Source organism: Lontra canadensis, unplaced genomic scaffold, assembly GCF_010015895.1.
Source record: "Lontra canadensis isolate GAN:19392208 unplaced genomic scaffold, GSC_riverotter_1.0 scaffold43, whole genome shotgun sequence".
Lineage (NCBI taxonomy): Eukaryota > Metazoa > Chordata > Mammalia > Carnivora > Mustelidae > Lontra > Lontra canadensis.
This window is the reverse complement of record NW_022631037.1, coordinates 12,146,032-12,172,791: the sequence shown is the minus strand read 5'-3', so window position 1 is coordinate 12,172,791 and position 26,760 is coordinate 12,146,032. Positions and strand designations below refer to the sequence as shown.

At 46.2% G+C, this 26,760-nt stretch overlaps 1 protein-coding gene across 1 annotated transcript in view; it reads right to left on the bottom strand.

Annotated features, from left to right (window-relative positions):
• Nucleotides 1-9,002: 9,002 nt before the first annotated feature.
• SKAP1 (src kinase associated phosphoprotein 1) overlaps nucleotides 9,003-26,760 on the bottom strand; it is a 275,793-nt gene continuing 258,035 nt past the window's right edge. The window contains exons 12-13 of the mRNA XM_032871373.1: nucleotides 11,591-11,699; nucleotides 9,003-9,395 (exon numbers count right to left, since the gene is read on the bottom strand). Of these exons, the coding sequence (XP_032727264.1) occupies nucleotides 11,598-11,699 (102 nt within the window). The 3' untranslated portion in view covers nucleotides 9,003-9,395; nucleotides 11,591-11,597. The remainder of the gene's footprint in view (nucleotides 9,396-11,590; nucleotides 11,700-26,760) is intronic.

Below are 26,760 nucleotides of genomic sequence, written 5' to 3'. Positions count from 1 at the left end.
TACCAGCAGTGCATACAACAGCAGCTCAGTTAATCTAAGGCCAGGCGCCGTCCCCTCACCGTCCTGTGCTCAGTTGAGAGTGTGCGCGGTGGGAGGAGATGTCCTAAGAAGGGAAGAGTTTTCCTGACACGGGCCTGGAGTTACCAGGGAAGAGAGCAAAGCTGAATTTTCCTCCCCATCCAGGCGGTGCCATTTGCCTCTCGAGTTTTGCTGTGTCCCTGTGTGCTCGAAGGGCTGGCCGCCATGGCCGCTGACTTCTGTAGGGAAGATGGGGAGCTCCTGGGGCCAGTGGCTGGCTGAGCTGCACTCGGCTTTTGTAGCACAGAAGTATTTTTGTGTTAGGGTTTAGGTTCCAGGTGGATTCTGTGCCTGATTGAGTCACCACCTGACCGCCACTTCTGTGGCCCAAGTCTGGTCGTCTCTTGTTACCCAAGAGAAGTGGTCCCACCATGCTCAGGGGTCTCACGTTGTTTGGTGGAAGCAGGTGTGTGTGGGGGGGAGGGTCTTGTTTAAAGATAAGTCTCCTCTGTTTGCTTCACTTCACTTGACCTCAGTGGCCAGTGAAGAGGCCAAGTCAAGTAGTAGACTCCTTTTCTAGCTGAGGAAACGAAGCTGAGCTGAGGGTAGTTTTTAAAAACCATGTTTTTATTCATTTAAAATGGATGTTCTTGTTTATTTCTCAAGTAAACTCTACCCCTGACATGGAACTCGAGCTCACAACCCCAAGATCAAGAGTCATGTGCTCTGTGGCCTGAGCCGGCCAGGCGCCGCTACGAAGCACGTTTTTAGATGCTGGGAGAGCACATTCATGGAAGTCACTTCCCCACTCTGTTAGATGAGGTTTTTGCTTGTTTCCTCCCCAGATTTTTTTATTTTTTATTTTTTTTAAGATTTTATTTATTTATTTGACAGATCACAAGTAGACAGAGAGGCAGGCAGAGAGGCAGGCAGAGAAGTGGGGGAAGCAGGCTCCCCACTGAGCAGAGAGCCCAATCTGGGGGCTTGATCCCAGGACCCTGAGATCATGACCTGAGCTGAAGACAGAGGCTTCAACCCACTGAGCCACCCAGGCGCCCCTCCTCCCCAGATTTTTTTTTTTAAAAACCAGAATAAACCCACTACTGAAGTCCACTCGAGTAGCTCTTCAGAGTAGTTCTCAGAAATCTGAGCTCCTCGGCAGTCCTGTGTTCTGACGGGTCCCGCCTTAGATACCACATCTGAGACCCCGCTCTGGCCGCTGGGTCTGGGAGGCCATCATGACTCTTTGATAACCTGATTGGACTTGAAGTTCATGAATTTGTTCCCATGCCTCAGCTCTCGCTGGCTATTCCCACCCGAGGTGTGGGGAGGACAGCGTGCCAGGAGGATGAGGAGTGGGATTGAGGGTAGAGATGGAAACAGCAGCGCCTGGCCTGCCTCACGGGGGCCACAGGAACATTCGCTCAGAGACTGGAGCGGCAGCTGCAGGTTGATGTGGGAGCAGCCCATGGAGACACAGCCAAAGCCAAGCCTATCCGGGCGTGGGGTGGGATGGTGACTTCCTCAGTCACGCCTGGGCACAGATCCTAAGCCAAGCTTCCCAGCAGCCCTCTGCCTGCAGGGACTCAGCTCTGTAGAGGGCATCACCTGGCTCAAAGCAAACTTTCTTTGAATTGTGGAGAAGCATCCCCCTTCCCATCCTCTTTACCATGATCCCTTCTTTCCTGAGGGTTTCCTCAGCCCACCTCGGGAGCCCCCCTCCCAACTCACCTCTTCTCATTTCCTCTCCCCCAACAACTCACCTCTTCTCATTTGCCCCCTCCCCACGCCAACTCACCTTTTCTCATTTCCTCACGCCGCACCCCCCGCCCTCAACTACTCACCTCTTCTCATTTACTCCCGGCTGTACAGAACTCCTTCAGGAGCTTCTGTAAAGACCAAATATGCATTTGACTTCCCAACAGGGTGGCACGAGCCAGTCCTAGCATGTTATTAGAGAAAAAACTTCTTGGCAAGAACCAGTTGCACCTTAGAAATGGCTAGATTTGGAGTTAAAAGCTGGAACCTCAAATCTCAAGATACAGTAAACATGGACAGTTTATGCACAAAGGCCACACTTTTTAGGAGACAGAATGCTCCCGAGTCAATGAGCAAGGTGAGTGATTTTCCATCCCTTCCATTCAGGGGAGGCCTGGTCCACTTCCACCAGCACAGGAGGAGGCAAATGAAGGGGGACTTACTCAGCAGGGAAAGGGGCAGGAATAATACAAAGGGAGGGATGGGAAAGCCAGAGTGTGAGAATTCAGAGACTGTCTGAAAGTCTTTAAGATTTTTTTAACCCCCCCCTCCATGGAAGGCAGGAACATGAGATGCTTCTGCAATCTTTGGATTATGGGAAGCCCCCAGCCAAAATTCCTTATCTGCGGCGGTATGTCCCTCCTTCCAACCTTCAGCCAAGCACCTCTTCCTTCATACCATCCATTCTGAGGGGGCCAGCTAGTTTAGATCTTTCCATAAGTGCCCCAGCCTTGCGTATGTGCTTCCCCGGGTGGCTACGTTGGTGTGGGAAGCCAGGCCTACCAGCAGCTTGACCAAGGTCCCTTGAGCAGAAGGCCCAGAATAGTGAGAGCCCGAGGCGGTTTGTTGGAGGCAATGCAACCTGCCTGCTATAAGCTACGAGACTTAGATATATTCTACCAATTAGGGCACATCTGTTCCAAGTGCTGGAAGGCGGGCGCTGTCTCTTTAAGAGCCAGCCCACTCCTCTCCTTGAGTGATGAGGGCTGGGAGCACAGGGGAGTCAGATGCTGATTAAACAGTCCTACTGCCCAGCTCTGTTAGAAAATTACTGTAATTATGATCTAGTCCCAGCAGAGGGATGAGTTCCAATCCTGCTAATAACCCTTCCAGGTGCCTCGGATTCGGGGCCCATGGGAGGCAGCATCGTCAGGGCTCTGGCTGGCACCAGGGCCACCAATGGCCTTGCTGTCTGGCCGGTGCAGGCAAAACCAACAAAGGCAATGGACCCCTCGCCCTCTCTTGGCCTCCCGAGAAGGCAGTGGGTTTTGGCTGGGTTTTACTTTTTTGGTTCTTGATAAAGCTCCTAGGAGTTACTTTGTATAAGAAAACTTCCCCTTCAAAACTAACGTGGAGGAGCAGGAAGGTTAATGGCCGCAGCCACTGGGAGGTGACATCTGTCCTGAGCCTCCCCACTTCTGTCTGAGGGCTGCAGTCAGCCCCGCACCTGCTGCCCTCTCCGTGGGGCGACACCCCTGGTCTCCTGCTCTGAAGCAGAACACGGCATTTCACTAGGTCCTGATAAGAGTTTCAGGGCTCCCCTTTTAGATTTCTGCCACGGAAAAGGGAAACAAGGAGTGCAACCACAGAGCTCTAGATGTGAGGGACTTGGTGGCCTGCAGCTCTCTAACCTGGCAATTCCAGGCTTACTCATTTGAAAATACCAAAAATACCGCTTTTGTGGTGCAAATCTGCGCCTGTGCAAGCCCTCAAATCTCTGCAGGGGCCTGTGGCGCCTGGGCTGTGGTTTGCAGAGTGTTAAACCCTGAGGAACCCATGGCATTTCTACTCTGGGTCTTCCCAGCCCAGCAGTACGCCTCTCTCCAGTGCTATAATCCAGTGACTAAAAGCACAAACTTTTAGAAGGTAGGGCAGTTTCTCCATGCTTGGTCCTAAGCACACAAATGACCCCCAGAGACAGGGGTGACTTTGTTCCCAGGGGACACGTGGCAATTCCTGGAGGCATGCTTTGGTGGTCAGCACAGGGCAGTGGTGGGGTGGGGTGGGTACTACCGGCATCTAGTAGGTAGAGAACAGGGGTGCTGCTGAACATCCCGCGATGTCCCCGACAACATAAAGTTATCTGGCCCCAAATGCCAGGTCCCAGGAGTGCCAGGTTGAGGGAGTTGGCACTAACAGGTGACGTAATAAGCTCCAAGTTCTGCACCGCCCCCACTGCCGCCCCCTCCCACCTTTCCCTGCACTGCCTTCAAGATGATCTACAGTCTCCAGATGCCAGGCATTTGCCCCAAGGTGGGCTGTGCCAGTGACAGGCCGAGGAGGCCCGCAGTCAGCCCCACTGCCCAGCCCCGTGGGAGGTGTCCAGTACGTGTAGGCGGGAGCACGTGCCGCCTGGAGGTTTCATGGCAGAGTGATGCCAGGCCGGCTGACCGCTGGTGAAAGGGGAGTGTTTGTAGCCTGTTTTCTGATGATGGGGACAAGAGAGGCCCAGCTGCTCACCATCGGGTTAAGAGCGTCTGCGGTAGAACCAGATGCCCTCTTTGAGGACCAGCACTAGAAGCCTCTTGGAAATCACTCCCGTCACAGGAGGCAAGGAAGTGGCATACTGTCGCCCCGTGCTGCAAGCGAGCTTCTCTCCGTGGCCCCCTGCCAGATGGAGGGGTGGCAGGCTGTGATGGGGCCCCACGAGGGAACTGAACACACACACAGCGGCTGACAGCCGGCCAGCCCCAGCAGCCGCTTGATGCCAAAGATACCAGGCCTCTCAGAGCATCCTGGGCATCAGGGAAAGAAAGCCTCATTGGCAGGGCTTGCCTAGGAGCCAGGCCGGCAGGGGAGGTCTTCATTAGAAGGCACATTGCCCAACGTTGCAACCCGGAGAGCCCGGTAGTCTCTCTACCGCCCGCTCCCCACGTGACTGGACAGCTCATTTTGCCTGATTTCTGGGGTGACCCCCGATCCTGGTTTACACCTGCGGTCTTGGCATCAATTACCAATAACTCTCCCTTTCAGTCTCAAAGCGTCTCTGGAAAATAAATTATACGGTTACCCTACTCATTCTACTTCAGTTTCCTCTAATACCATAGTTTAGTTAGCTTGTTTGTTTGTTTGGTGGGGGGAGGCGTTGCATTTATAAAAGACTTTGTACAAAATGGGCTGCATCTTAAAGTGTATCATTACTTGAATCCTAACGAGTTGCAAAAAAATGGTCATCGGTTCCTACTAATAACAACAACAACAAAAACCCCAGCAAAACAGGCATGTTTTCTGAACACTTAGTTTTGCATAGGGAAATAGAACAATTTGAATCCTGTGAAGAAAAATTTCTTTTTAGCTGAGAGTTTGAAACTTCCTACCCAATCTCTGGTAAATTCTACATCGAAGTCAATAGCAGGGCAAGAGGGAAGGGGGAGGAGCAAGGGACTAGGTAATCTACAAACTAGAAAATGAGTCCGAACCACTGGGCTGTGTAGCGGGGATAATCCTCTGGTAGACGCTGCTTTTTCTAAAGGCAGCGCCACAGATTTCGCTGGGCTTCGGGAATTAGCAAGTCAATGCCACGTAAGATTTATCCTTCCGAGCCGCTCTGGGGTTGGGGGAGACCTGTGGGGAGGGCTTCCTGGTGGCCAAAGATGAAAGCACCTCTGTCCCTCCCATCTGAGAGTTTCGTTCTTAAGATGAAAAAACAAAAACAAAAAACCCAAACCAAAAACCCACCACAAAAAGGCCCTACTTTGGCTTCTTTTCTTGCTTCTCTTCAATTCTATACTTCTCTGACCGGTTTTTAGGGCAGGGGTGAGTTCCCCCCGCTGCAACCCCCGCCACTGGTGGGGGGGGGCCGGTTCTCTCGCTCCTTGCATGGACACCGCTGCTTTGCTGTGACGCAAGTGCCAGGCATGGGATGCAGAATTTGAAAATGTGTCACTGGAGGTGTCTAACGGCGGCACAACTCAAGTGATTTCAAGACGCAAAGCAGCGGACTGAGAATTTCCAGAGTCCCTCACTGCATTCACTCTTCCCCGGCAGACATCCTGTGATTTTTGTCCAAGGCAATCCCTTTCAGGTCCTCAGCTCTGCCATTCTCAAAGACCCTGAGACCCATGAGGTGGTGCAACTGGGCAAACTGAAGGGCTGAAAAGAGAAGGGAATGAGAGCTCGAAATCTAGGCAGTTCCTCACGAGGTCTCTGTCTCCAGCGGGAGCGCGGGCATCTCGTCGGTTACACCTTTGGGCATTGCTCTCTCAGATGGAATCAAACTGTCTGGGTCTCAGGAAGGATAAGCAATAGGAACTCCCTTCTCTTTCCCATTTTTATTTGCCAGAGGAAAAGGTGCAGTTGGTTTTGAATTAAGTACGGAGTTCTCAGAGATACAACAGTGGGGAAATTTAGTATCAAGGTGGTTGCAAAGCAATGTCTGTGCTCTTCTGCTATACGGATGACAGAGAAGCCACACTGGGAAAACAGTATTTTTAATGAGATAGAGCTGAAAGGCTGCTTTCAGAGTATTTAGTGTTCTCAGATACCAGCGTGGACAATGCAGGCCCAACCGTGCCCACCCCGGGTCAGATCATCCATTGGACGTCAGCGAGTGCTTGGTAAATTATTATTTATTTATCTGTAAAAGGCGGATACACATTTGCTGCTTTTTTGGTTGATTTTTTTTTTTTTAAGCCATCTTCTACACCTCATGTGAGGCTTAAACCCACAACTGTGAGATCAAGGGTCACATGTTTCACCTACTGAGCCTGCCAGGCGCCCTTCTACTTTGCTGCTGGGGCTTCCTCTTTTTAAGATTTTATTTGTTTATTTATTTTAGAGAGAGAGCATGCGCAGGGACGCAGAGGAGGAGGAGCAGAAGGGAGGGGCCGAGGGATAGGGAGCAGAGGGGGAAAGAATCTTAGGCAGACTCCCCCGCCAGCTGGAGTGCAGAGCTCGTGACCCTGAGATTGTGACCTGAGCTGAAACCAAGGGTCAGATGCTTAACTGAATGAGCCTCCCAGGTGCCCTATACATTTGCTTCTTATATTTAGGATCTCACCTTTCTTATTCTCCTTCCTTTATGTAAAATCAGGGAAGGAAAAAAGCCTCCCTCTCCTATGTCAGATGCCAGAGCAATCAGTGGCTATTAAGAAGCCACAGACGCTGTGGTTGGTTAACACCGTGGTCGGTTAATGTGGTCTCATGGCCTGGTTATCCAGTTAGTCGCAGGCACTAAGGTGGGGATTTGGTCAGTAAGGTCAAACAGAGAAGTGGTAATCTGATTAGCCAGTTGCTTTCTGAAGCTGTTGGTTAAGATAGTGGCTGCTGACCGAGTGGGGAGCAATTCTGAGGCTTCACTTCAGAGAGGCTGTAGGAACCCAGCGCCTCCAAAAACTCTCCCATATAATGTTCTCCTCAGAGGATGATGCCCTTCAGCCTGGAGATAGTCTTATCAACCCATCAGACTTGCTCTTATCTTTTTCTGCCAGTAACAAGGTCAAAGATCGCCCATGGCGGTGGACCGTGGGATGAGTCCGTTTGTTTATATCTTTTAGGGCCAATCTGGTTTCTCTTCCTGCCAGGTGTTCCAGCTAGCAGGGTCAGAGGTCGGCATGGTGGCTACCCTACAGCTGATGGGGGTGCTGGAGGCCTCCACAGAATGGCGAGTGGTATGGGTATACGCGGGCCTGTAGGTTTAGAAGGGACTATTGCACTAAGGGGTTTTGTTTTAAACGCCGGAAGCCAATGACCATGATACTGAGCGATACCTGAACTGTGCAGATTGGAGAAGTTACCTTGACCTTGCTCCTTTTTCATCCCCCTTTTGACCGGGCCTGGATACCTATTCTTCCTCTTTTGGTGTCCCCTTTTTGCATGTCTCTCAGACTCAGAGCAATGGGACAATACTGTTCTCCCCTCTCAGCCATCAGCCTTTCCAGCCTTGGGTCCCTGGGGGTTCTTTAAGGCAGGGGCCACTCTGGGGTATGGCGGGGGCAGGTGGGCCGGTGGGAAGAGGTTGGGGGTTTCTGTTTGCTTGTCTGTTAACCATTTTGGAACAGTGCCCATTGTGCTTACCTCTAGGTCGGGATTGGTGCAACCGCTCCTAAAAGGAGAGGCAATTGGTTGTTTTTGGTTCGTCTGCTCATCTGCTGCCACCTAGTGGTTCAGTCTCCTTTAGCACCCTGTGTAAAGGGAGGGCGCATTACCAACTCTGTATTGCCTTTTATCTTTTTTTCCCTCCCCCACCTTACTTGTCCCTTTTTCTTACCTCCTTATCCATCAGATACACAAAAAGCTTCCGTTTTGTTTTGTTTTGTTTTTTGGTGCTCCTGGGTCAGAAAATCTGGAAATGAATGGCTGGCATAAAATCTTTGGAGAAGCTTGAATGCACTGAAACAACCTCGTTTGGTCTCTAGTTTTTCTCTTTTGGTGACTTAAATGTGTGTCTTACTGCAGGGCTAGAAGATGACTGTTATAGAGCTGAGGAAGGCTGCTGCCCATCTGGGGCTGCTCTGAGTAGGCAGTTCCGGAGAGAAAATTTCTATAGCTGCTTGGTGCCCATTTTTCAAAATTTCTCACATGGCGAGTCTGGCCATAATAAGAGCTGACCCTTACTGAGCAGTTACTATGTGCCAGGCATTGTTCCAAGTATGTTACACGTGTTGACTCTTTAATCTTCCTAATGACCCAGTGAAATGGACTACACCCTTTCTAAGGTGAGGAAATTGAGGCATGTGTAAAATGTCAAGTAACTTGCTCCCCTAGTAAATGGGGAACTGGGATTTATTCTCAGGCTGTCTGCTTCCAGAATTTATGTTCTTAACCACTATGTTTTGCTGCCTCTTTTAGCCACAGATAACGTGAGACCGCAGGAAGAGGAACAGGGCTGTGCACAGAGAACCCCTCCCCAAAGCACTTTCTTGGCCTTTGCCGGGGACTTGTGATGCAAGACACAGTGTGGTCGTGAGCGGAGGGCCAGGGAGGAACTCTCCAATGTGCTGACTCCAAGGACTTGCTCCTAGCCCTGTCTTATTTCAGAGATTGAGCACATAAGGAAAAACCACCAAGTAGGCAGCCAAAAGAAGTCTGAGAAGCCAAACAAAGCAGGCAGGCTCAGGGTCCAGAGATGATTCTGCTCTGGAAGATAATCGCAAGTTCCCTCTTCTGTCTGGGTCTTTGTTTTCTCTCTGGCTATCCTTTTCTACTTTGCCTGGAGGTGGCAGGAAGGCCCAGAACCAGCCTTTTTGAGACCACTGCAAAAAGAAATGTGACACTATCACACACTGCTAGGAACCAAGTATGAAGTTTATTTATGCTTTTCTAATCAGATGAAACAACTAGCAACTTCCTCCTCCAAAGTTTTCCTCTGCTCTCACCTTCTCTGTGACAAGCCTGGGGAGAAGGCAGAAGTGGATGTGTGGACATGTTTAAAGGCAGGATGAAAAAAAAAAAAAGGTGGGATGAGCTATGACAAGGCAGGTGTATTAACAGATCTGCTGACTATGCCTTTTCCTACTCGTTCTCACTGGCGGTTTTCAGTGACTACCAGATGTCAGAGGCTTGGGTCTCTTCAGTAAAGAGAAGAGTCCGTGGTGTTGGTGGGGTGGCTGGGGTAGGGAATAGAGACTCCTGATGATTGTTTTCTTCATAACGGCAGGCCAGAGAAAAGGATATGTGTCCTAAAGGAGGAAAAATACATAAATTTGCTTTTAGGATTCAAAACAAAGATAGTATAAAAGGGCACAAAGTAAAGAGTGTCTCTGTCCTATCCTCCCAGTCATGGACTTTGTCCTTGGAGGCAACCAGTGCTATTGTCTCTGTCCTTCCAGATAGATCTTCTACACACAGAAACAACTGAAGACTCCTACCCACCTTTTTTTTCCAGTAAGCTCTACACCCAACATGGGACTTGAGCTCATGACCCTGAGATCAAGAGTTGCATGCTGTACGGACCCAGCCAGCCAGGTGCCCTTGGGGACTCCCTTCTCACACAAATGGAACACATTAGGCCTACATTTCTTTGATGTCTTTTTTTTTTCTTACCAATAATTGTGCCAAGATCTTCCTTTTCTTTTTTATTGTTGCATAGTATTTTTTGTTGTTGTTGCATAGTATTTAGTTCCATGAATGTATTACAGTTACTTGGCCAGGTCTCTTTCTAGTTGCTATTACAGACGAGTAACCTTGTGTGTATCTCTCTCTTTTTTAAAAATATTTTATTTTATTTTTTTAAAGATTTTATTTATTTATTTGACACAGAAAGATCACAAGTAGGCAGAGAAGCAGGCAGAGAGAGAGGAGGAAGCAGGCTCCCCGCCGAGCAGAGAGCCTGATGCAGGGCTCGATCCCAGGACCCTGAGATCATGACCTGAGCCGAAGGCAGATGCTTTAACCCACTGAGCCACCCAGGCACCCCTAAGATTTTATTTTTGATTAATCTCTACACCCAACATGGGGCTCAAACTCACAACCCCAAGATCAGGAGTCACATGCTCCACCGACTGAGCCAGCCAGGCCCCTGTGTGTAACCATTTTGCATGTGTGCAAGTGTAGCTATAGGATTAATTCCTAGCTGTAGAATTGTTGGGTCAAAGAGAGATAAACAGTTGTGTCAATAAGCCAATGACAAAGTGAAGTAGAGTGAATATATTAGACTTGACAGAAAAATTCCATTGCTTCTGCGTTCATGGCCAAGAAATGGTATCCTTACTAGGAAAGTCATAAAGTCAAACCTTGAGTGACAGACCCAAGCTGGTGCTTTCTGGTTGTACAAGGGCATCGCAGAGTAAGATCTATACTTATGTATCCTCCTAAATGAATCCACTCAGCTGCTGCTGACACTAGAGTGGGCCCCGGTCTGGAAGATTCCAAGGATAGTTTGTGTCACCATCATGCAAGTCATCCTTCACTTCCGGCAGTAAAGGCTGCTCCCATTTCAGGCCAGAAGAAGGAGCTAGAGACATCATGCTAGCCTTGGGTGCCCTCCATCACCATCCTAATTCTAAACAAAACCCACTCGGCACCATAGCTACCCACCCAAAGCAGGCACTCCCTCCGCTGTTCTCTGATGTGGTTCTTTCTCATAAAAAACAAGCCACTTTCTTTATTACCTGAAGGTAAATTTGATTATGTTCCATAGGAATCCTCATACTGGATTCCTAGTCTTGGCCAACCCTATTCCCGTAATACATGGGCATTTGGCGGAAATGGTGCTCTGGCTTTGAGAACTGAGGATAAAGAAAGCCAGACCCATCCTTGTGACAAAAATTCCTAGTTATCTCCGAATATTCATTTTCCCCTTTTTTATTTATTAGTGAACCCCTCCCCCCTCCACTTTTAAGCTGGACACAGGTTCCACCTAGAATAAGTCTGTCTGTCTCAAGTTCTGGCCAATGGAATGTAAGAAATGTCCTTAAAACAAGTGGGTGTGCCCTTCTCCTTTCGTTTTTTCTTTCCTGCTGGGTAGGGTAGAGACATGACCGCTGGAGCTGGAGACTCCATCTAGGGCCATAAGGGAAAGCTTTGGAATGTTGCCCCCATACAGTGGAGCAAAAAGAGAAGATATCTGGAAACTGGTTGCGTTGGATCATTTACCTCCAGATTTTTTTCAGAAAAGAAAAATAAATTTCTATGTTAATTAAATCTTTTTTTTTTTTTTTTTTTTTTTTTAGTTTTCTTTCACATGTTGTTGAACCTAAACCTAACTGACACATTTCCCCAGTTTAGGAAAAACAACTCCAGCTGCACCTTCTTTCAGTGGTAAATTGTTAGTGTCGCTTGTGGAAGTAAGGAAAAGCCACTCCACTGGCTTCTCTTATCCCTCAGAGAGAGAGGAAGGCATGACCAATGGATTTACTGGCCATCGTTTTGATACCTGGGCTTCATATTTCTTCCATTTCAAAGGCAGTGGTGAGATACTCCTTTGGAACAATACCGATGAGGCTGTTCAGTTCTCCAACCCACCAGCCATACACATTATACTCCTGAAAAATGAAAAGAGGGTGGTTTCAGTTGGAATGCAGTCTTATTTCCATTAATCTCTGACAGTGACTGCACGGGAGATTATGTTGGGTGGTTTCTTTGTTGACGGCAGTAGGACTTGTTAACACTCCTGATGGGATTATTAAATTAAAAAAAAAATCTCCTGGAGGAAGAAAGCAAACTCTACCTTCATGTTTCCATCTGCCTGTCTACATTGTGAATTTAGTACGTTTGATGCCATTGCTGAACCCAAAGAGCATGTTTTTTATCAAGCAGAGTGGAATGGCTTCTTCTGAGAAAGTTGGGCACATCCTAAATGCCACAGCACTAAAGATATTCAGGGAGTCCGGTCATAGTTCAAATCAATAATATTTACCAAGCATTGTCTATGTGCAAAGTGCTGTTTGAGTTCCCATGAGATGTATAATGATGAATCAGAGCATTGCTTGCTCCCAAGGAGCTTATAGCATAGAGTAATGGGCTTTGGAGTCAGACAGACTGGGATCTAATCCCCACTTGGTCATTAAATAGTTGTGTGACCTTATGCTCTCCTGGCTTTAATGTCCTTCTCTGGAAGAGTAGTGATGACATCATCTCTCCCCTGTGCTGTGGGAATAGAAATGTCTGACGCATAGTAGGTGCTCTAAACGTCAGATTCCATTTACATTAGAGACATTTACATTACATCAGACTCCACAGAACCTCTCCTCCAAGAAATAAAGTGGGGGCCCCTGGAGGGCTCAGTGGGTTAAGCTTCTGCCTTCGGCTCACGTCATGATCCCAAGGTCCTGGGATCAAGCCCCGCATCGGGCTGTCTGCTCAGCAGGGAGCCTGCTTCCCACTCTCTCTCTGCCTACTTGTGATCTCTCTATAGGTCAAATAAATAAATAAAATCTTTACAAAGAAAGAAAGAAAGGAAGGAAGGAACAAAGAAAGAAAGAAAGAAAGAAGTGTTACAGGGCATGTAAATAGGGATAGTCTTCAACCATGGCTGTGGGACCTTACTGTGTCCTGGCTTTAACTTCCTTTTCTGTAAGAGTATTGATGACATCATCTCTCCCCTGTGTTGTGGGAATAGAAATGTCTGATGTGTAGTAGGTGCTCTAAACATCAGATTCTCCCCAGAAGAGATGGTAGGTTGACATGAGTAATGACAGGCAGGACATAGGCGCCCACATGATGCTCTTATGTATATAAGATGAGAGAGAGTTTTAAAGCAGAGGAGGGATGCCTCCTGTGCTTTAATGGGAAGGAGGGATGATTGTCAATACAGGTACGTTCCTCATTTGGTGGCTGAAGTTAACAGAAGTTAACACTTCTGATGGCTTCTCTTTTCTTTTTGAAGGTGAAAAGAGGTCATCTGCTGGGAGGGTCGGAAGCAGAGCTGGAGGAGGGGAGGAGATAGGCTATCCAAAGGAAAAGAAGGATAACCAGTTGACCTGGAATTTTATTGTGTCACCAACCTGGCTTTCTTTCTTTTTTTTTTTTTTTCCTAGTAAAATTCAATAGCCAAGCATGTAAAAAGACAGCTTCGTGGTACCCCAAATGCAGTTGAACTAGAATAAGTGATATTCCCTGTATATTCCTAAGTTTTACCTCCTTTGAAAGAGTGAAAATATTTTTTAGTGCTTTCAGAAGCAGTCCCACAGTGTTTAACATCTGCTGTGCTTTTGAAAAGCTCTTCTGCATTCAAGGCCCCCCACTCCCAACCCTGTGATCACCCCTTCTTTTACACCCTATCATTCCCTTTCTATTTGCCCCCTCTCTGGGGCTCCTATGTCCTGCCTGTCGTTACTGATGTGCCTATCAACCTCCCACCTCTTCTGGCCCTCTTCTGTCTTGATGTACTTTCCTTGAGCAATCTGATAGACCTCGGTGCTCTAGCCACCATGTAAAGGACTCATAACCACAGCTCCAGCGGAGATCTAAGTGTTGGATCCCAATACCCAAGTGCATGCCCGCCAAGCTGCTCAAACTCAGTATATCCTAAATTTAAGCCATCATCCTGCCTCTGTCTCCATTCCTACTCCCAACCAGCTCTGCCTCCTGGGCACTTGATGGTAGCACTATTATGCACTCAAGTTAATCAAGCCAGAAACTCAGTCATTTCCAGTTGCACCTTCCTCTTCTGGTCAGTCCTTGAGTTCTTTTGATTCTCTTTTCAGAGCATTACTGGAATCCGTCCACTTGTCTCCATTCCCAATATCCTAATCACGTCACTGCCGTTTTTCATGAAGACTACAGAAACATCCTCCAAGCTCATTTCTGTATCTCCATTCTTGTTCCCCTCCAATCTAGTCCTTCTCTGAAGCCAGAATCATTTTAATGCACATTGATAAAATCACTTCTCTGGGGTGCCTGGGTGGCTCAGTGGGTTAAAGCCTCTGCCTTCGGCTCAGGTCATGATCCCAGGACTCTCTGCTCAGCAGGGAGCCTGCTTCCTCCTCTCTCTCTGCCTGCCTCTCTGCCTACTTGTGATCTCTATCAAATAAATAAATAAAAATCTTAAAAAAAAAATAACTTCTCTGCTTGAAACTTTAAGTGGGTTCCCACTGCCTCCAGTCAATGTCTTAGCAAGGTGGATAAGGCTGTGCATGAGCTGGTCGTGTTCACTGTTCAGCACTGTTATTTACCGCTTAAATCTAGTGGACCCTCAGCAAAACAGAATTTGTTTCCGCTACTCCCCTGGGCCACAGGCTCTCTTACCTTGGAGCCTCTCCTCTGCCTGTTTGGCTTCTATTTCCCTTCTCCCTTTCAGGGGCTCACTCCTAAGCAGCCTTCAGATCTCAATTCCTGGGTTTCTCTAGACTCTCTAGAAGCTTCTCTCTGCCACTTTCTTGTGTGGGGGCTACAGCTACGTACTGTGTACTGTGCCCTGTGCTTTCCTGGAAGTGAGTTCATCCTGCTGCTGCGTATCTTCTGTCTTTGTCCCACTGCCAGTCACTAGGTGGAAAGTCTTGTGAGAGCTGGGCTGGGGCTTTGTTGGTCTTGTTTGCTGTTCTACTCCCAGCACTCAGCATGGTAGCCGGCACAGACAGGGGCCAAAAAATACTTGCTAAATGAGGTTATGAAGAAATGAAGGGAGCAGGGAGATTTATTCTTTTAGTTGAGCAGACTTAGTTTCAGCTAACTCCAATATACTCCCCTGGTGATGGAACTAGTTGTGGCAGGAAGAGAGCAGCTGCCTTTGGAGACAGTGTCCCCAGATGGCTCCCTAAATAGCACGCAGAGTCTCAAATGCTATGCCAAGTGAGGCTGAGCTGATCCTAAAAAGAACAGGGAATTACCTTCGAAGAACTAGTCTTAAATAACTGCGTGTGTCTACCACCCAGCCCACTGTCTCCTCACACCTTCTCATGCCCCCACTCTCTCCCAGGCCAACTTCTCCCTACAGTCCGCGCTGCCTTGTGGGAAATTACCCAGAGCTCTTGTCAAATTACCCAGAGCCTTTGGCTGTCGGGATGTTTGAAGCTCCTCTCCATACGAGTTCTGTTACTGCTCACTTTCCAACACTGAAGTTAGGGCAGTTTCTGCCTCAAGTTTTCTCATAGCCTTGCCTTCAGCTTAGCATGTTGCTGGAACACCATTTCCACAAAGCCTTGGTGTGAAGGAGAGACACGTACTCTGTCTTCCTCTCGCACTGTTACTCATAAAAACCCTAGCTTTAGCTCTTCTGCTATCTCATGGGCGGGAGGGCGGACGCGGTGTTGTATGCTAGTCTTCTGATCAAAGTCAGCTTGCTGAACCGTGTGTGAAGGATGGTCTTCCACCTGCCAAACAGTGTCGTCTTCATCACCTGTGGGGCTCCGGTGGGACCTCCCTAGGGATCGTTCAAGACTCCTGACTTTGGCTCATGCTCCCTTAAAATCCGCCTTTAGACACAACGCCGGGAGTAGGGACCAAGGCTTGGGAAGGTGCTCTCTGCCAGCCCGAAGGGGGTGCGAACGGGAAGCAGATGAGACTCGGCAGGAAACCTGCAAGGACCAGGCTCCCGGTCCGTGTGCTCTTGCTCGAAGGGAACACTGACCCCGCCGATCGCAGATGCAGAAGCCTCACCACGGTGCTGAGAACCAAAATGAGTGAAATCAACTCTCTGCCCTTCAAAACAAAAGAGCAAGCAGAGAGTAAGGAGGATGGCACGGTCTCAGAGACTGTAAGCACCCTGCTGTGGGAGCCTAGGAGCTTAATCAAAGCACCTACAGGTCCTGGGATCTGACTGGCTTTTCCAGATTTCATCCCTTGGCTGGATACCCAAAAAGGGCTGCAGGGCTGAGATGTTTAAAGCATGAATGGAAAATTTCTAGCCTTCTCTTCCACTACCACCTCCTATGCATTGCTCTAGCCCAGTCTGAACACCACGAGGTATTTTAAAATAATTTCTACTTTGATGAATTGCTGGGGAGTCCACAATTGCTCATAATCAAAGGGAGAAAAATGCAAATGAGATCCGGCCGAGAACTATCACCACCAAACGTTTATTTCACTGCACAGTGCCAAAAAGAATTAAAACAACATTAAACTCACAGCAATCATGTTTAAGCCCTCGTTTCCAAGTGCCAAATTGCACCACTCTGGATCATACAGATGTTCGTTAATTATGCTAATTTTTATTAAACTATTAAAATGGAGAGAGTACTGGCTCAGCCAGGCAGACCCCAGCTCTGAATGAACTCTGCTCTTGTCTAGAAGTGCTAATTTACTGCATTTTTATTAAGTTGCTGATTCTTGGGTTTTAGTTTTGGGATGGCAGAGAGGACTGAATTCCTGGGATCAACGTTTTCAATAAAGTTTGACTTCTCCTGCCCAGATGTTTAGAAAGACCAGAAAAATGCTGAGACGCTCCCAGGAGACCTGAAATCCTCAAGGCGGAAGTGGTTCTACCTCCAAGGTGGGGAGACACGCCTACCACGGGGAGGGATCAGAACTGTCCAGGGTCCTCACTCCTTAACTCCATACACATTGTGTATGGTATAGCTCAGGGGTTAATTACACAACCTTGTTAACTGAAGATGCTTTAGATAAGAATATAAAAAGCTGTTTTTTATTTTTATTATTTATTTATTTACTTATTTATTTATTTTTTAAAAGATTTTATTTATTTATTTGACAGAGAGAGATCACAAGTAGACAGAGAGGCAGGCAGAGAGACAGAGGGAAGCAGGCTCCCTGCTGAGCAGAGAGCCCTATGCGGGAGTTGATCCCAGGACCCTGAGATCATGACCTGAGCCGAAGGCAGCGGCTTAACCCACTGAGCCACCCAGGCGCCCCTAAAAAGCTGTTTTTTAAGAAAAGCAAACAAACCCTTTACATCAGCTACTTGGCTATTGTCAGGCAGTCTTTATAGAAGTTTTCCCTCAAAAATAGTGCGCCGTGTGGTTTGCTCCATCATAAATATTTCTAGGCTTGATTAGACATCCGCTTCCCTCAACACCAACCCTGTTCCCCCTCCTTGAACTCCCCAAATGAAGGAATCTTGAAAGTTAAGATTCAAGATTGGTTGGAGAAGCTACTGGCCTAGATGAGCAGAACATTGAGTGAACTTGAAATAGACACAGCGCTCACCATCAGCAACAATCAAAAGTGTTTATGGGGGATTTCACACTGCCATAAAAGGATTTATGCTGCTAATCTCCATCAACAAGGAAAAAAAAAAAACAAACCCAACCCTACCAAACCTGCCATAAAAAGAACAGCAAATTCTATAAACAAAAAGCAGTATGGCCACAAACCACGAGCATGTCGCGCAGCTTGACTCTGCCTCCAGTGGTTTCCCATTGCTGTTTATGGTTTCAAGACTATCATGGACCTCCTCAGTGCTCCTCCTGTCACAGGGCCCTGAGTCCCTGTGTGATGCTGCACATACCCTGTCAGTAGGTGTCAGGGGATATCAGGGGGAAAGCCAGCAGGCGCCCATCATAAGCCTTAAAAGAGATTAAATACCCCTACTCCATGATTGCTACATTTTAATTTCTCTCCTCCCTGCTGGTTCCTATTTGTATAAGCTCTTCCATGGCTCCCCTGGAGTAGCACAGACATGACCTGGAATGACCATCCTGTCTTGGGATGAGAATTCAATTTCTAGGCTCAGTGAATCCTAGGCTGTTCCAGCAAAAGGAAAGCACCACCCTCTAGGGCACAGATTCTTAAAGTGGAGTCTGTGAACCCCCGGCCTGTCCATGGATGGACATGAAGGGATCTCTGGACTCCTTAAAATTGGTGTAAAATTTTGTGTGCACGTGTCCGTATGTCTTGTTCCTGGGGTGAGGTCTAGAACTTTCATCAGATTCTCAAAGGGTTTATGAACCCTCTACAGTTTATGAACCAGTGCATGGGGAGGGGAGGACACAAGGATCTTTATGGCCTGGATCTGCACTTTGGCCCGGGTGGCCTCTCCATCCCACCTTTCCTCCCGCTTTTAAATGTACAGTAAAAGGAAGTCAAGAATCCGTGTTTGTGCCCTGCCGGGTTTCTGCGGCTTCAGCCCTCCAGCTTTGGAGCCTGTTCCTTCTTCTAAGGCTGAAGCCTGAACAAGCTGGCTCCTTCCCCCTAAGGCACCATTGCGTGCTCTCTCTCTCTTTTCTTCTATTATTTAAGCATAATGATGTACAATGTTCTATTACTTTCAGGTGTACCACTAAGGAACCATCCCTTTAGCTGTGACTTGAAAGTTGTCTTGTCTTCTCAATAGCTCCCATTCAAATCTGCGTGATGGCATCTGGAGCAAGCTGCTTGACGCTGTCTGCCCTGAGAGTGTTCCTAATAGAAATGTTCTCTTTTCACATGGAATTGGGCTTTGATAAGCCTCCATGGAACAAGAGTCCCGGAAAACGTCTCACGCTTTTGTTCTTTTAACCATCAAAGTTCACTATATCAGTGCTTGTAAATAAGAGAATTCCTCTTCAAGAGCACAATCAATCAGGCCCTGACTTGAAAGATCAATAGAAACTTGATATATGGGCCGTAAAGGCCAATCAATCACAGAATTATTGGTTTATGATTGCTTATTTCTCTTATCAGTGCTTGCGCATCCGACATTATCATTAGCAAAGATGGGAAATTCGAATATCTAAGCAGAGTAGATTGTAATATTCCAGGGTCAGCCAAAAACATTGTATTTTTACTCTGGATTGGCCCACAATTTCTCTACTTCTAAAATCCAGCTTTGGAAATTTAATGCTTTCTGAGGATGTAATAAATTATTAAATAAATTGAGGGCTCTAACTCAGCACCCTTCCAACTGCTGAGAAAAGCAAGGCTGGGAGCAGGGATTGTTCACCAAAGACAAGCAGGTGCCCATTTTTCAGCATAAATGGTTTTGTGGGGAGATTTTCAGAAGGGAAAAGGAAGCGGTCAGTCGGGTGGATGGTGGATTAGTGGGGTTGGAAGCTGTCAGAGGACTCGAGCTCAGCGCTCGGCTGAAACCTTGGGTAAGCTTGGCAGGCTCCCCAGGCTGTTTGACACCATGTTTTAAGATCTTGGCAATCATTTTCTCTTTTTTCCATTATTCAGAGTTTTGGTCTATCAATCATCATAAAAATGAACCATTAAATTTGCCTCAATTGAACCAGTTTTATTTATTGTTACATTTCAGGGAACTTGCTAACCTGGAGGCTGGCAGGCCTGGCCTAGGGAGGAGGGAAAGGCATGTGAGTGTGAGAAAGGGGGCGAGGAAAGTCTGGGTGGTCAGTGACAGCAGTCAGGGGTGGGGGGGGGGACACAAGATGACAACTGGACAGCTAGGAGTTGAGTGTTCTGAGGAGGAATGTGTCAGCTAGATTGGGGGGGGGGGCGATCTGAGAGCGCTTGAAAGTGAGGGGAAATTCAGCCTCAAACCCGGAGCTCATGTCCCGAACTGGGTGTGGGAGGATAATGATCCCGTCAAGGCCAGCCCGGTGTGCAGGACCTGTGCACACACTGGACAAGGCTGGTGATGGAAGTGTGTGTAAAACACGGGCTGTACACGAGAGAAAAATCCTAAACTGTGAAGGGAAGAGGGAGGGCGGGAAGAGAAATGAGAAAGATACACACAACTTGAACTTTGCCTAAAAAAGAGAGAAAGGATAAGGGGAAGGTAAACACTTTGCAGATGGGAGAAAACAAGGTGCCAAGTGCAGAATTCAGGAACAATGGAGACAGCACCATTTCAGAGCTGATAGAATTGTGATACCATGTGAGACCGGCGTATTAATATGTATTCCATAAACTGTGCGGCTCACAGCTCCGCACCGCTCTGTTTTGCTCTGACCGTAGTATCAGCCTCAGGCACCACAACACAATTTGGAAACAATGTGACGGAAATGTTTAATCTGCTCGGCCCATCTGTGCTGCGTATTTCTCCAGATCTCCCTGAGAGAGGCGCCTTGAATCTCCACATTGCCTTTAATATTCTCCTAAATCACCTCCCCACTGCACTTCAAGGGCCATTGCTACAATATCACAGGTTCATCTAAAGTGCAATGGGGAGGGGGGGTTGGGGGGGAAGCGCAGGCCAGGATATTTTTTATTTTAAAATAATTTCCAGAGATTGTCTTTTCTGCTTCCTTAAAAAAAAAAAAAAAAAAGAAAGAAAGAAAGAAAAGAAAAAAAAAAAAGAAACGTTATTCACTATTGCCATAAGGTTATTGAGGTTGTTTGGTACAAAACAGGGTAGGATAGAGTGGAATCATTCTCCAAAGAATTATTTTTATTAATCTCGATTCCCTCAATTGGACATGGGAGGGGGTGAGCAGATGCTTGTTTCCTCTTATCTTGTTTTCTTGCACCTTGCTAGGGTGATGAGTTCATTTGGGGCAGGTGTCTCCTTGGCTTGATGCTCTCCTCATTGGGTACTGGCTTAACTCTGCCCTGCTGCAGACAAAGCCATCTTGCTCAGGACAGGTAGACATTTGGACCCTGGTCAACTAAATGCCCTCACCAGAAAGGGACACTGCCTATATTGTTAATTGCAGCTTCAAGCCTTAGGTTTTTCCTCTCTTTAAGGTACAGATATTGAGCGTCAGATTTCTGCCTCCCCTCCCCGCCCCGTCCCCCAAACCCCCCGCTTGATTTTGCCAGATTCAGTGATTTGGGGCTAGAATGTAGGAAGCTGGGGGTAGGTTTCAGAGAAAGAGGGGATGACAAGTCACCATGTTCCAGACCTTAGACAAATGAAAGAGAGTTGCACATCACCAAGAAAATTAGGATTCCTTTTGCTTTGTGAATTAAAGAAATGAATAATTTAATCCTCAAGATTGTTCCGGCGAGGGAAAGGCAACGTCCCAGTTGCGGAGCCCTACAGCCTGTCGGTGTGTTACATCATCTGCACACATAGGCGTTTCCATGACAACCGCTTATAGCTTCATTTCCTGGATCCCTCTAGGGGGTGTCACAGCCAGATCCACCTGCTTTTCACCCTACCCTCGGTGGGGTCATGGTAAGGTCGCCAGAATAAATGAACGCGGGTACTAATGATCTGTTTACTGCTGTTTATGCTCTGTGTGTGTCAGGGGCAGGCACATTTAGAGAGCTCATTATGGTTGCAATTAGAATGCACCATCGCTAGATATTTAACTCCTTTTTCTTTTAAATTAGCATTTTAATAACATTCTTTGAGCAGAGAAACAAAATGACCATTTTTCACGGACAAACTTCTAGCTGTAGGTGCAACTTTAATGGCAAAGTTGTGAAGGGGAAAGAAGAGAGGGGAACAAAAAAGGCAATTTTTACTACTTTCACCCTCCTCCTTACCAAAAGGATATTTTTATTTGCTTTCTAACACACTCAATTTCCTAAATTTGTTTTGAATCCAATTATTTTGGGTGGTTTCAAGTACCGTACTCTTGTTGGACGGAAATTAGCAGCGATTGAAATTAACTTTCTATGTGACCTGTGAAAGGGGCTAAAATAATTACAAGTGTGTATAAGAAACCCTTTCTCCAAAGACCCTTGCTGCACCGCTGATAGCATTGCTGGAATATCTTTATACAATAACTGCAAGGGCTGTTTTCTTTGAAAAGGTGATTGCAATGATTGTTTCTGTTTTAAAAATCTTAGGATTGTCTTATAGAGGATGAATGATGACAACAACTTGTCATTATAGGGAGGGAGAATGAAAGGAACAGCACGGCATCCATCTGAAAATGGCCTGATCTTGGAGCCCCAAAAAGCAAGAGAGATAGGAACGGGAAAGATGCAACGTAGAAACCGACTCGGTCAGAATGTTCTACCAGGCACTGCTTTTTAGGAATCGGTCAACACCTTTGCTAGGTGTTTATAGATGCTCTGTTTGTGGAAAGTACAGTGAAAAATAACAATTTGAATGTTTCGATTATCTTTCCCAGTCTGTTCCATTTTCGTTATTTATTTCCTATAAATCGGGGCCTTGCTGAACATAATTCTGCAGACAAGGAGGTGGATGGGACAGCCAGTGTGAACGAGGAGATAGATGGTGGGTGCGTATAAGATGGATGCTATGCGTTTATGAAAAGGAGCAGTATGTCTGCATGTGAACATTCACAGAGTAGAGCAAGCAAGCGTGTAAACTATAATGGGTATTTATAGGTGAAAAAAAAAAAAGGTGCAAGGAATATTGGATGGGAACAAGCACACTGAGCCTGAAAAGGGTTAGCTTTTTTCCTACCCTCTTGGAATCCACGTCCAAGTTCTGCTAAGGTGTCCCATGGTTGCTGCAGCTCCTGTGAAAACTCAAGCCTTTTCATGACAACAGATGGGGGATGTCCAGCCAGAAGACTCAGGAGGTCAACAGTTGAAAAGCAAGAGTTAGAAAGCGAGATCTTTATCGACATCAAAAACAATCCCACCAAGAAAACCCAGACCGATAGAAGGAGGAAAATATTTAAAGACACAGTAGGAAAAAAAAAAAAGGAGCCTTTATAAAAATGCAGGTTTAAAATGTTTATGCTGTTGTATCAGCCTAGTTGCACCTTAGAATCTGCCATTTCATAAATAAAATACGGATGGCATAGACTATAATTTGGTGATAGCTACCCCAGGACATATCTAGATGCACTTGTGTTATTTTAATTAAATACTGCATTATGGTTTGTGACAACAACATAGCTACCGCATAAATGAATTCGGAATTAAAGTGTTACTTAGGCATCCAGTAATTTTTGTTTCGTTCCTCAGTTTTACAAAGCAAATAGCTATAAAATCAAGATGTTTGTTCATTTACAGATGGAGCAGGATTGTTGTTGCTGTTTTTTTCCTCCTTAATCCTCATGCACAAAAAGAAGACAGAGCTCAGAGTCTGGCTCCCCACACTCTCAGCTTATGAGCCACATCACAAAGAAAAACACATCCTCTCGACTATAATGTGAAATGCTGAATATTAATTGCTGGTATTATGCTTATCTTTCTAGCCGGGTTCTGTCTTTTAACAATTATTCTGATGGGCTGCAGTCTTGCACTGCCAGGAGATTTTTCTCCTTTGTTGAACAGTTAAAACCTATTTGATTTCATTTTATTAAAAGAGAATCTTAAAGTTCACAATGCGCTTTGGAAGTTTTAGTATCTGGAACTCTTCCCCAAATATAGAATATTAGTGGGAATAGAGAAACTGCCAAAGCTCTTTGATTAAAAAAAAAAAAAAGAAAAAGAAAAAGAAAAAATAAGACAAAAAAAAAGACACACATATCGGTGTCTAAAAGAAAAAAATATTTTTCATTCTGGCAATATTAATGTTTCCTTAATGAGACTGGAGAGGGCATTACAATTTGATATAATCAATTGGTTAGTTTAAATGTCACTTCGCTAGCAAATCATGAGAAAGGTTCAGAATATTCTCATCTAACAGGCACGGATTTTCACTCAAAATTAATATGGTAGGGTAAAAGGATTTTTGCTCAAATCCGAAGATTTAATTGTATCTTTAATGTGTCATATGTCAAGATGAAAGTTTTTAAATAGCAAGTTTTCTGAAACCACTGTTATTTCTAGTTTGAGAATCAATATAATCTTTTTATTAGCCCTTAAATACCATACGTCTGGCAACGTCTGCTAATTCCAGCTTTTCTGTGTTCTAACCAATTACCCCAAGTGGCCCCCCTCACCCCCTGCCAACTAATCCTATAAACTGCATGGAAGTTACTCCCCTGTATGTTTGCAATGAGGTTGTAATTTGCTTTTAACATTTTGCTAGTTTGGTTGGAGAGCTGGACCCATACAATCCCCAGAAACGCTGGCAGACAGGGGTTTGGGGAGGCTGAGCTCCTTTTGAGAAAATAATTACACAGAAACAAAGCTTTTGTGACTCCTTCTAAATAGAGCATCTCACCGAAATGTCATCCAGCCTCTTTGGCAGATTAGTGAGGAGTTTATTACTAAATCTCTGTCTAATAAACGTGCAGTTGACTCTGGAGGAGCTGCTTGTTATAATACTGGCAGTGGGAAATGGAGGGAATGTCACAGTTAAAGACACAAATTTTCCCCATAATATATTCGAATGGAAACCTCTGAATCCAATACTACATGGGCATATCTAATAAATTCACAATATTTCAGTCTCAACAGCCTTCACCGGTTAGTTTTAAAGATTTATGTGGTAAAAAATTACTCAGTGATGAATATGGTTTATTCTGTGCAGTATTGGAGGTATAAGGAATTAAACTACCGTCTTTAACAGTGAATTTATTATTACCTCTGTCAAAAGACGAAGCCTTTAACAGCATTTGTTATAAATTCACTGCAAAATAAATGGCTGGAATTTTTTTACACTGGAGTTTGTAAAGCATCGGGCGATTCTGAGCATTAACCTAACCCTGCCATGGCTTAGATGGTTCTAGGTAAACAATTCTGTCTGGGCCTTGTAGTTAATTATCTGATCCGGGACTTTCCACCTGACTGAAAGGGTTGTGTGTGTGTGTGTGTGTATGTGTGTAGAAAGTAAAGACTCCTGTCCAGACAACAGTTTGAGAGTAAGTAAAGTGGAAAATGCATTTTTTCCCCCTTCTTTTTTAAAAGCTGGGTTTTATAATAAATGGCCAGGGTTTGTAGGATAAGGTTGATATGCAATTGGGCTCTTTTAAAGCAGTTTTCTGTGCATGAATATGCACACACACACACACACACAGAGGCATCCTCTCCCTTTTGTCCTCTCTTGGAATGGGTGTCCCCTCATTTATAAAAATTACCTGGAAGGAATGAGGCTGCCAGGGTTTGTTCTAGACGATTGGTTCCTGTCTGGGGGAAAGGAATGGCCTCTACTGAATATGACCGGTGTATGACCGTTGCCTTCCAGCTGACCCCAAATCCCATTCCCATCCTCCTAACTCTATAGACTCCCATTGGGGTTATTAATGAGAGAAAACACCATCATCATCATCATCTTCGTCATCACAGCACAGTGTTGACCTGCTTGTTAACATGAAATGGGGTGGTGGGGACAGGTTCTGCTTCTCTTTCATATCATCATAAATAAGAAAAGATATTTTCCGATGGTATCCCTTCACTGGCCCCCTTTGGTTAGGTCAAAGGTGAATGATTGCTCCTTGACAGGCACTGATCAGTTTCATCACACTGTTTGGGCAGCCTGCGCCCCAGGCCTATATTCCCCCCACTTACTCCCCGGAATTACCTCCCAAATAACCCCGCCCATCCCCCCACACAGCCAAGCTGAGGGTAATGGTGCCTGAGGAAGTCCTAAATGGACACTAGATGTCACCAAACACCTCCTTTCCCTTAGAGCCCTGAAATTAAAAAACCAAAAAAACCAAAAAACAAAACAAAAAAACCCCCAACTAACCCAAATCCAAACCTTCATTTAAAGCAACTGAAGGAATTAACTTATCCGTTTTTATGAGGCTTTTATCACATTCAACTAAGCACACTTAGGAGAGGAAGTACCGCTACATTCAGATAATTTTTACAACATACAAATCTCTTATGGAGGGAACGGGGTCAAGGGAGGGGAAAGGTCTACATTCTTTAAGTCGTCTTTTGAGGGAGGAGGTGGAGAGCAGGGGGCCTTAAAAACCCCATGACAACAGACATGGTGTTGTGTTAACACAGTCCAGGTGCTGGGAACAGACCTGCGGCCTTCAGGTAACAAGGAGTTGGGTGTAGAGCTAGGGTGCAGGCTAATTTTAAGTAGTTTTAACCATGCTGGAAGTTGAATGTCACTCAGGGTGACAAAGTCAGTCTATCCTCATCCTCAAAGGGGCCAAAGCGTCTGACGGCATCATGTGTTTGAAGTTAAACTTGACTTTGCCTGTAAGGCTCTCTGTTCCCATGTTAACTGCACCCGCAGAGAAGACAACCAAAAGGCTGGTGAGTTTGGTCCACGGGAACATCCTCCCACCCCAGCTAAGCCACCGACTAAGTAGAAACCTTCTGTGGTGCCCAGCTGATTGGTCCTAGGCTGACCTCCATGGGCGTAAGTGGCAGGTCAAATCTTGGAGGAGCCCAAGGCCAACTCATGAGGCACACAACATAAGCCCAAGAGATGTGGCTTGCTGACTCAGTTTGCCCTTAACAGAAGACCTCATGCAGGGACCTCTTCCGCTTTCTCGTCAATTGAGAAAGAGTTTTTCTTTCTCTCTCTAATTTGCCCCCCTCTGCTGGACAGCTCACGTTGCCACTGTGAATTACTTCTGGGACAGGAGGCTTAATTTTTTTTTTTTTTAAAGATTTTATTTATTTATTTGACAAGGAGAGAGAGATCACAAGTAGACAAAGAAGCAGGCAGAGAGAGAGGGGGAGGCAGGCTCCCCGCCAAGCAGAGAGCCCGATGAGGGGCTCGATCCCAGGACCTGAGATCATGACCTGAGCCGAAGGCAAAGGCTTAACCCACTGAGCCGTCCAGGCGCCCCAGGAGGCTTAATTTTTAAACAGACATTTATTTAAGTTTTCTCACATAGTAGAACGGACGCCTTTATTTCTTAGAAAGGGGGTTCCCTAGTGAGAGAGCTTGGAGCCAGGAAGAGAGTCTCTTCTCTGAAAGTTGGAACTTGCGACTCATCTTCTCCAAATAGAGGCATCTTATCTCACCTCCCTCTCTCCCACTTAAAATAAATGCCCACCTCGCTGCTGGTCCACAGAAGGGCCTCGCGGTCCGCAGATCAAAGA